This window comes from Schistocerca nitens, chromosome 3, assembly GCF_023898315.1.
Source record: "Schistocerca nitens isolate TAMUIC-IGC-003100 chromosome 3, iqSchNite1.1, whole genome shotgun sequence".
Taxonomy (NCBI): domain Eukaryota; kingdom Metazoa; phylum Arthropoda; class Insecta; order Orthoptera; family Acrididae; genus Schistocerca; species Schistocerca nitens.
Window position 1 is genome coordinate 865,408,441 of NC_064616.1, and position 11,624 is coordinate 865,420,064.

At 38.2% G+C, this 11,624-nt stretch overlaps 1 protein-coding gene across 1 annotated transcript in view; it reads left to right on the forward strand.

Moving 5' to 3' along the window:
- LOC126248899 (UPF0669 protein C6orf120 homolog) overlaps positions 1-11,421 on the forward strand; it is a 64,000-nt gene extending 52,579 nt beyond the window's left edge. The window contains exons 6-7 of the mRNA XM_049950370.1: positions 8,420-8,512; positions 8,608-11,421. Of these exons, the coding sequence (XP_049806327.1) occupies positions 8,420-8,497 (78 nt within the window). The 3' untranslated portion in view covers positions 8,498-8,512; positions 8,608-11,421. The remainder of the gene's footprint in view (positions 1-8,419; positions 8,513-8,607) is intronic.
- The last annotated feature ends 203 nt before the right edge of the window (positions 11,422-11,624 follow it).

Sequence of the window (11,624 nt, forward strand, 5' to 3'; positions counted from 1 at the left end):
ACTCAACACAGTCCCACTCAACAAAGAAAACTACCAAAAAGAACTGGATATAATAATGCAGATAGCTCAAAACACTGGATACACTAGTAACAGTCACAAAGCTTAAACAACAAAATTAAAAGTAAGATAAAAGCGGAAAACACAAAACCATTGACAGCATCACAACAGAACCAAACAAAATCACAGTCACTCAATACCATAAAACTACACAAAATAATCAGGAAAACATAAGAGAAAACACAAGATAGCGTACAATGATTTACAAACACAAACTCACTCATAAAATCACTAACATTTTCAAAAGACAGGAATAAACATAGCATACACAACAAACAATTCTAACCAAAAATACATCCCAGAATGGACAGAAAACAAAGATCTATAGCAGAAAGCAGGTATATATCAATTACAGTGTAACACTTATGATGGCACATACATAGGACAAACAGGTAGAACATTTGATGTCAGATACAAGGAACACATGAGAGCTTGGAGGTATGTGACAAACCACTCCACATTTGCAGAACACCTAAGAGAACACAGTCACAAACCAACCACCAGAGAGAGAGAAGAAGAAGACATAAAAATAATTAGACTCAACAATTAAAGACACCTCCTAATCCTGCAAGAAAATTATCACATACAGAAAACCAAAGCAGAAAATAAAACCCTGTTTGAATGATCAAGTACATACACCAACTACTCATTGTTTATACTAATAGGTAAAATATTAGAGTAAAACTACAACAGAATACTATAATAATAATAATAACAATCTCCCGGCTCCTCTTCCACTCACTTGTCCATGAACCTCTCCACAAAACATTTAAATCAAAACTCAGATAAAAATAAATCAATGGATGCGCGTGCCCACGCATATACTTTGTTAGGTTGGCTACATGTACATGAACAAACCAAACAGGATGAGATACACAGTGAACTCAAAGTAGTTCTGCCTATATTCGTGTTACGTCTATATTGGGATAGAAGACTGATAGTACATCAAAACAACAAGTGCAAACAAAATGAAAAGTGTGAAGAAAAATGTTCGAAACACAAAAAAACATGTTTTGGAAATAGATCAGTTGTGCGACCTTCATGTGAGTAGGTGGGAGGAAACACCAATGCTAACTAAAAACAGGAAGAACCATAAGCAGTCACTCATTTACATAAAAAGTGAGCTTTTTTTATAATCTACGAATAATACATATCAAAACAAAAGTGTATGATAATTGAATCATTATAGATCCCACTGATGATGCCTTAAAGTGAAAAAAGCCGCAATGTGTCTGGGAAAATAAAATACAGTGCAGCAAGAGAAGGTGATTTTATTTACAAAAGAAATGCTTCGGTGCATGCTGCAGAGGATGGCCACAGAAACAAATTCGTTAGTCTCTGAATGGTTCCATTAAACCATTCTTTGCCATTTTCATTACCTTAATTGAAATATTAGGGCACTATTTATGATTTGAAGGATATGTGACAAACTGATGTACATTAGTCAGATTTGCTCCCAGTATTGTCAGTTTATGTATTTTGTAGGATTTTAGTGACTTTCTATAATTTCTAGCAAATATAAATACTGTCCTAGATTTCTTGGTGACTTTTTGTTTTTGGTGATTCTTTCCCATTTAATAGCATCCCCACTTCTTTGTTGACAGTCTCAGAAACTTGGTTCTGTTTGTAGTTAGGTGGTCTAAGATATTTACTTTACATCTGGACTATCTGTTAATAAGCCAGCTTAACTTTCATGTTGAGTATGCAATCATGACATGCAACTCTTAGAACCATTTGAGTTGTTATAATTTTATGATGAAACACAAAGTAAACACAGAGTCAGACCACCTGTTTCCTACCTGAACGAGAGAAATTAGTCCAACCTCTTGTATCAGATATCCACCAGAAGTAAGTTAACCTTTCAGTTTTGAGTGAATCTTGGAAGTAAACCATAATGCAGGCAACCAACACAAAAGCCAAATGGTTACAAATCAGAATGCCAAATCTTAAACAAATATTACAGAAAACACAAAAAAATATACAGGCTAGTTGTAATTAAACTTTCGCTACTTGGTAGACCCCCATGAATGGTGAGTGATCATAGGACAGTGAACCTTTAGAGAAACATTTTAAGGACTGTGGAAGAGAGATACAGAATAAGCCATTGAAAGAAACACATTTTAGTTTCCACATGAGAGGCTAACATTTGTTAATTGCATGCCATACTTACATTCTAGAGCAAAGATGTTGCTCATTGTTTTTATGTCCATAGGTTGGACAGTGGGCTGTATTGCCTGCAAAAATTTATGATTCCACAGCTAGTTTGGCAACTCATATTTATTGCAGTCTTACCAATGAAAAAAAAGTTCCACATAAGAAACTGGTAGCAGATGAGATTGTCCTTCATTGATATGAATGTAGCAGCACCAAGAGTGTGTTGTGTACTGGATCTTGACACAGGTCATGATGTAGGTCATGATGTAATCACTGCTGCAGAACTATGCTGTAGTACCAGGTCCCAAACAGAGTGATGATGGCTTCTAGGGCAGCGTAATGGAGTGCTGCAGTGTGGTGCATATGTATAGTTGGCTGTGCTCCAATGAATGGAATGCTGTAGGTGACCAGTGAGAATGGCCTGAAGTGAAGCTGTGACCACAACTGGCCTCTGGAGCGTGCTCCATGGCTTAAGTACACCATGGTACAAGAATATCTGAGAGGTTTCAAGGCTCATGTGATCTGTGGACGTTTAGATAGACTGAGATAGTGTGTGATAGCAGTGCCACCACTGTTGCTGTGCACACTGTCTGTATGTGATGGTAGCGGTCCCTGGTGCTGATACTGTAAACAGAATGTTTACAATCAGAACCGAATACAAACACAGGAAGTATTGGCGAGACACATAACTGTTTGTTTCTGGACGAGGAGTACCTGCAGGAGTGAGGAGCAGCAATCCACAGGGTGTAGCATTGTGCCAGAACAGGAGTAGCAGGGGCCCAACCGTGGGTGTACTCCATCCTTCCCCCGTAGATGGCACAGCCTTCCTAAGAGAGGCCTGCACTAGGCAGTGCGAGGGTGGTTTCATCATCATGGAAGAGTAGCTGGCCCACCTAAGCCAGCAGGAGAGACACTGCCAGGACTTGTGACAGAACTTCCTTCACAGCAGCCCTGGAAGCACTGAAGGAGACTGCTAGACTGTTGGTGGCCAAGTTGGGGCAGCCAGGTAAGGTAGTTGGGTCGGAGCAATGCTGGATGAGAGCCTGTGGAAGGCCCGTACATGCCAGAGAGCCACCTGTTGAAAGAGAAAAATGTGATGAAACATGATGTGCTAGTCAGGGGCACAAGGAAACAAGCGAAATCACTAGTGGTGCATGTGCGTGAGGCAGAAGGGGGGACTGCATGTAGGCATATTGTTGCACACCAGAGCACGCAGTTGTGCCCGAAGAGATGTATAGACTGACCACAGCAGCAGCAGAGACAGTGCCATCGAGAGTCAAGGCGGCGGAGACAGGGCTGCGCGCCGGCAGGCCGGCGACAAGAGACGTTGATTCAGTGGTCACATGGCTAGTGGCAGTAGCTATGGGGCTGGTTGTGGTGGGGACAGGAGGGTCGGTTGCAACACGAGCCAAACTGGGAGGAGAGGCGGCAGCCACTGCACCAGATGCAGAGATGGTGGAGAAAGACACCAATTGAAAAACAAGCAAAGGAGCGTGGATGAAAGGAGAGGGGCTTTGAGGATCAGCTGATATGTGGACATAAGATAGTCTGTAACAGCAGCACCACCATTCTTGCTCCATGTGCTCATTGAGCTTCAATCATTACCAAATACAAGCACAGGAAGTACTGGCGAGAAGCATAACCATTTGTTTCCGAAGGAGGAGCACTTGTGGGAGTTACGAGCAGTAACCCGCAGTGTGTAACATCCTGCCAAGGAGTAGCAGCCGTGTGTATACTACAGTTTTGATCACCATTTGCATCCACGGCAGCCTGGAACCACACTAAAGACTGCTCTACTGCTGCCAAAAACATCTCAGATGGGATTTTGGCTACCTCCTTCACTATACTCATCTTCAACCTTCAATGTGAGTTACTGACCTGCTGATAAAATGTATTCTTCAGGCGACCCCACAGGCAGAAGTCACACAGCTTCAAATCTGGTGATATTAGAGGCCACACAGTTTGGAATGATTGGCCAATGATGTGGTTTTCTCCAAATGTGTTATAGAGTAACTTTTGATAAAACAGCTTTGTGAGTAAAGCTGTGCTCATGTTGTCCAGACCCATGTTGACTGCAACTGTATCGCACACTGATGCTTATGTTTCAACCCTACGTCACTTTACCAGAACCAGCATTTAATGGCAATTCATGACAGTACCACTACTAACAACTCAAATTCTGCAGTGAACAGTTGAACACCATGAACCCCATTCCAATACCTCTCTTCCACTTACTGAATAAGCACCAATTCCAGCCTTCCTTCAACCCATCTACATTGTGAATTTTAGTGTGACGTACATATTCAAATGCAGAGGTCTTTCATAGTGAATACATTGTAACAAACACAAGATTTCCTGGTGATATTCTGCAGGGAGAAACTAGTGACGGAAAATCAGTCTGCAATACAATGTAAACTGATATTGACATCAACTTCAGACAAATTAAGAAACCTGAACCACTTAATTTAGTCTAAATTGCCCATTTGCCTAGAGTAAAAGGATTTAAAATGCTGTAAATTATACAATTACATGTGTTGGTATGTGCCAGAATGTCCTGTTTTTTGGGAGATCTTAGTAAAAGAGTGAGAGGTATGATGTTTAATCAGAAAATTTAAATGGGAGAAGTAAATGATACAAGAAATATATATCAACACATGGAAAAAAACTAATGACACCATATGCATGTATCAGTAGTCAAAAGTTACTTGAAGATTAACTCGTACATCTGTTGTACAAGAATAGGGACTGATCATAATTATTGTACTCATTTCTCCCTCTCCCTCTCCCTCTCTCCCCCTCCCCCCCTTCAGAATGGAGAGCAAACAGGCGTCGACTGAGCACTGCTGTTGCTAACCTGGGGACTCTTGAGCTAGTTGTTAATCAGTGCCATCAGTCGGTACCCTGTTACCATAAACTCTGGATGTGCAGCAACCACTTTTTGGACAATTCTTGAACTCTTGTGTCTCACACAGGACAGAATTTTTTGGCTTTAATTAACTGTATCATGAGGATGGTACATGCTGCTTGTTAATAAACCTCAACGCAGTTTCAACAGGAAACCTAAAAGGTCCTGTGCAGAACCACTACACCATGCCAGAACCAACAAATCCCTTAAGTAACATACCTTTGCCATAAAGACTTCCATTGGAGGAAAGACAGGAGAAAAGAAAGAGAAAAAACATCTCCTCTAAGATAACTCCTATACCAGACCATGATATCCATTGAGAAACTGAAAGATGTTGTGCAGAGAAGACTTTTGTGCAGATGTGTCCAGGAGAAACATTTTAAAGTTTATAATGCATCTGTGTGAAGTGGTTACAACTACAAAAAGAATAACTGTAAGAGGGAGAGAGGGAAAGCAGGAGTACCTACTTTTCTAAATAATGCTAATTACTCCTGTGTACACCATTCCAGTGTCACTCTATGTACATCATAAGATAACTGTAACATCATTGAAGAAACAATACCAATTATGGACTCTGTCTCAGTTTACCCATAGTGCACACAACCACAGCATAATGTTGTTGCTTGTTACATCTCTGTGTGTTGGAAAGCAGTTCTTGAGTCAAGGCTGAAGTTCATGAACATGGACAGTATTTCAAAATGAACCATTTTGGCTGTGTGTATGGGTGCATTATCATCTTGGAATATGGCAGTGTTCGGCAGCAATATGCTGCTCATAGTAAGTACTGCTTTGTCGAGGATGTTGAGACATTAATTCGCAATAATCCAACAAGTGAGGGTAATGATAGGACCAGCTGAATACCACAACATAGCAACCCAAATCGTAATGGAATCTCCCCCATGCTTGACTGTTGGAAACGAAGAGGCCAGACCGTAGGCTTCTTTATGGGTTCTCCATAGATAAACCCGGCCGTTTGAAGAAAACAGTGTAAACAAAGATCCATTGGATCGTACCACATTCTTCCAGTCATCAAGTGTCCAGGTTTTATGATTGTGGTACCACTTCTTTTACAGTTTTGCATTGGCTTCCATTATTAAAGCTTTCACAATTGCCGCCCTTTCATGAATGTTAGCGTTATGGAGCTCCCACCATCCTGTTTTTGTTGACACAGCATTACTCAAGTGAGTGTCGAGTTCTGCAGACGCTTTTGCTATAGTAGTTTTACACCATCTGGTCAACAATTATTTGCAATGCTCAATGATATTTGTCAGCTATCTTTGGCTTTCACCCCCACAACGCCTCTTCACAAATGTTGTTTTACCACGTTTAATGTATGCTGTCATACCGTGGATACTGTCACTGTGGAAACATTGAACAATTCATCAGTTTTTGTCACGGATGCTCCCGCTAACCACACGTCAATGAGTTGCCCTTTTTGGAAGTCTGAGACATTACACTGCTTGTGTTAATTGTTGCATAACAAAGTGTATAATACACTGAAAGGTACTGTCCAAGATGTGGTGTGTCATCTGTGCACTGCAGCCACATCACATTATTTACATGTATGCATTGGTGCCAACTTGCAAAGATGTAGGATATTGCATTTTGTTCATACTACTTTGTCCCCCTCCACTCCCCTCATGTAAATTTCACTCGAACAAGAAGCCTGATCCAACATTATAATTCAGAACTGTCCCTTTAAATTTCAGGTACATACCCAATGTAAATATAACATTCTTCTTGTGTAAATATTGTTCACTGTTGCGCAAATGAGATAGAGTACATTTAAATAAGGCATTACTCATGTATTGTGAAGATGACAACAGTTTTAAATGTTTGGAATCTTTTATTGTTGATTTTAATAAGAGAGCACAGTTTAGATTTCTACATAACTTCTTGATAAAAATACATTTTCATGAAAGCCAATTACTTATTTCGACATTCTGAAAGCAAAAGGTATGTGGTGGATTAACTTTAACCTTATGAGAAATGCAATCACAATATTTCATCTCCAATTTAAATATTAACAACAAATTTGGCCCAAACACATTTTGAACACCAATGTTCACAATAATATCTCACCTTCCATTAGAGACCAATGCAAGAAGCCTGTATTCTTATCACTACGCCAAAAATGGTGAGTAGTGTACAACAAGTGCACCTAAGTATCACTAATGTATATATTAATGAAAATAATCAGTTTTTGGAAATATAATGTAATTGGATGGATAAAAATCTACTCACCAAGCAGCGGCAAGAGAACACACATATAATGGTATTTAAATTTGCAAGCTTTCAGAGCAGGTGGCTCCGTCTTCTAGCAGAAAGGTTGAAGGAGAATCCTTCTGCCAGGAGGAGAGGCCACTGGCACCAAAAGCTTGCAAATTTAAGTACCATGCCATGAAGTGTTCCCCTGCCAACAATTGATGAGTAGATCTTTTATCTATCTAATTAAATCATCAATGTAATAACAGAGCTCCAATTATTACTCTACTTCTCAAGGGCTCAGAACTGTTGCACTCAATCTTCATGAATGTCCTCTTTCCTCATTAATAATTTATGTTTTTTGCCATTTTGCTCCCCATATATCTTAAATTGTTGCCAATCAATGATTTTTAGGTGAATATGATGATGTATATTAGCCTCATAGGTCATTAAGTTGTATACACAATTCACTTGGTGTTCTCCAAATGGAGACACACAAGGCAAGTGATCACAGAGGCAGTCACCTCAGGTCTTTGCCAGCTTCTTCCCACGCCACACAAAACCCGCACATGACTACTGCACATGCTGATGATGTCATAAACAGTGTACATCTTGCTGATTATAAGACACGAGACGTGCATTCGTGATGACTGCTGTTTGGCTCCCCGTCTTGCCACCAAGATTCAGTTTTATTTGCGGTTTCTCTATAAATCGCTTGAGGCAAATGCTGGAATGGTTCTTCCGTACTCCATCTGTGATAATCTTGTCATCTATGGGACATTAAACTCGAATCTTCTTTCCTTCTGAACATGGACCTATTCATCAGTAATGATCATTTCTCAAAGAAAAACAGTTCTTTGCTCGCTTACATTTAGTTCAAGTGCTATACACAACACCCAGATACTCGTACAAAATCGTATCCAAGTAGTTTCAGTGCTATAATTTCAGAGGTTGCTTTCAGGTAAATGTTGGGGAGGTCTCGTCTTGGAATAGAAAACATTCTTTTGTGATTTATTTTAAAAGCAAAAAACCAAATAAATAATTGTCTGTTGATGTAGTGTAGGATTTTGACAGTGAAGTGTGTTATTTCTGTTTCAGGACACAACTGACGAAAGTGTGATATGGTCATTCGTATTTTACATTTTTGAAGTTGCGTTTGATATAATGTTTATTTGACGAATTTGATATTTGGTGAGAAACATATATTTTAAAGTATGTCTTTGAATGTTTTTACAACTATAGCTTTGAACTAAATTATCACTGATCTGATGTGTTTATTTTTGCAGCATTTGTAATGTTCCTGAGAGTCCAGGACAATGAAGTGAATGAAACAAAGTATTTCATTGGTGAATTCAGGACTTCTTCCTCCAGAAACATCAGTCATTGGTGTTAAAAGGTGACACTAGTGTGCTGTGAATAATGAGCTTTCCTGTGATGAATTATCACATTATCCTATGACAGAATGTGTCCGATGTTTTTTATACTTCGTCCATTTAGATGACTTTCAACTAAATAATTGTGCTTGAAATTAATATTTCAAGCATTTGAACATTAATTCCCTCAACTGTTTAAGTGTAAGACATAATGGCTTGACTGAGTATTGTGTGGAATTACACTGCACTGGTGTAGCTATACTGTGTTATTGTCTGGATAGTACAATAAATAGTGGCCAGTATCAAATACTGCGGCAACAGCTGAAATTACGTGTAGTGTGGTAATCGTGTATAGTTAATGCTTTAAGATGATTTAATGTACAACTCATGTCTTCAAAGTGTGATATTCTGAAATGTGGCACAGTCACTACATTTCAATATGTTTTTTGTCAAACATTATTTACGTTGTGCTGATGGGCAGTTAATACTCCACCCGTTTTATGTGCCATTCGAGAGAAAGGTATTTGAGTCAATGTACCTGACAGATTAAAACTATGTACTAATGTGTAACATGTGCATAGTCTGTTTCTCTTGGAAATATTAATAATATATCTAAGTAGTCAACAGTCTCTCTTCGGTGTTTAGAAAAATAGTTTGTAAGTATTAGTAGAGTGAAGCTTTGAATTAAAGTAAGTGGGGTGCTCTGAAGAATCAGATGAAAGAGGCTTCCCTGCAATAGGCAAATATTAGGGTTTGAAGTATGATTCACCATGTACCTTTAATCTGCCAAAAAATTTAATTTCAACATACAATCCCTCCACTGTAGTGTCGGGTACATTAATGACATTAACATATTTTGCATGCCAGAGAGAACTATTGTGCTTAGGTTATTGTTATAAGTTTCTGGTAGGATGGTTATTCTTCCTCTTTCGGACTTCCCAGATTTTTATTGTATGAGTTGGTATTTCTGTACGAAAAACACTATTGTTTATCTCTGTCAATCTATCCAACTACTGATCTAGCCAGTTAGTCCACCTAAGTCAGTCACAAAGGGTTGTTCTCTGCTTTACGCTTCAACAGTCTACAGTCTAAAACTACGAAGTGCTGGTGTCAAGTGAATATTCTTGTTGTTGTTGTGGTCTTCAGTCCTGAGACTGGTTTGATGCAGCTCTCCATGCTACTCTATCCTGTGCAAGCTTCTTCATCTCCCAGTACCTACTGCAACCTACATCCTTCTGAATCTGCTTAGTGTATTGATCTCTTGGTCTCTTATATACTGAATTTTCTTATATACTTATATACTGAATTTTCTTATATACTGAATTTTCTTGATTCAGAATCTGTTTCTTCAGAATATGGCATTTCATTTCTATATTACTTCATGTAAGTATTTTTTCTTAGTTGTTTCAATGTATTTAAATGGAGAGACAGTAATAACTGTGTGTCACAGGTCTGTAATTGAAGACAGTGTAATTTATGTTTCTACCTACATGGCAACATCTCTTTTTTACTAAGTTCTAGTTTTCTTTGGTTCCTACTAGCTTTTGGATGCTTATCATTGTTGCTATACATATAAGATGGCATAATATTCTCTACGGTTTGTGATTCCTTTTGTGTATGTGATCTGCCCTAAGTTTAGAAGCTGTGTTTTATTATCGAGACACAAAATTGACTTTCTCATCCAGTATATCTCATGTGTCCATTGACTATGGAACTGGAAATACTGGTGTCACATTATGTGTGTGTGTCTCTCTCTCTCTGTCCTGATTTCATGAAACATGCATTCTAAGTAATCATTGTCCTATGGAGCACTTGAAATGCTGGTGATGTCAAGAATATTCACAAACATCAAAAGCATAAGATCCTTTGGGTAGTTTCCAAAGTACATTCCCAAAACAAAATCAGTACTCTTATCTGTGGACTGTGTTGCTGTCATTGAGAAAATGGTGGATGTCAGTGGCTTCTTACTTTATTATTTACTTACAGTGAGTATCATTTGCACCCTGTTCTTTGGTAATGTTTAGTTGCCTATTCCATTCAGATACTGTTGTAATGTGTTGGCTGATCACTCAGCATTATCTGTCCATTTCATCGAGTAGGTTGAAATAGTGAAAGTATTTGTTAATGTATTATGTTATGAAAACTAGCCCTAATATCATTATAGCAATGGAAAGTCCGTTTTGAAATGTAAATAATGGTCAAAGGTCAGTCCAAAGATAGTGGTGGTCTGTTCTTTTGATCGCTATTGTCCGTGATACCAAAATGGTTGTTATTTCTTTAAGATTGAGTAGAAGTGTAGTTCTAACATATTGTTGTTTAAACTGAATGTGTCTATGGCATGTTATGTATGTATTCTCCATTGAAATATCAATATTTATTGTGTTACTCCTCATATGAAGCCTGCTTTATGACACATATGAAAGAGATCTTGTGTTAAATATTTTTTTTAAATTTAGGTTAGCATAGCATGATATAAACTGACTAAACAGTTGTATAGGACCAATCTCATATGACAGACCTAGGGTGGGCAGTGTCATCTGATTAAAAAACCTATATTTTTTGTAGGCAGTCAATTTCTCTTCCCTGTGAGATGTTTGTAGTTGTCACCCAAAATGACATTAAAAACCTTGTCTTCCTTGTACTATGAAATTTGTGAAATACTGTGCTATGGTTTTTATTTGTAATTTAGTCTGATAAGCACAAATGTTAATAAAATATTTGTAATTATTTGTATGTTTTAATAGTTCATTTTCATGTATTTTTGATTAAAAAATCAGTGCTGTTTTGTTTGTGTTAACAGTTAACATAACCAAGACAGATATTACTTGCAGTCTATGCATGTTCTAATTGGCCTTTTAAGGGCTGTATTTGTCGTGTAGTGAAAACTCATGCATGTTATGTGTAGTGAAAAATGTGAAAGTGATAAAACT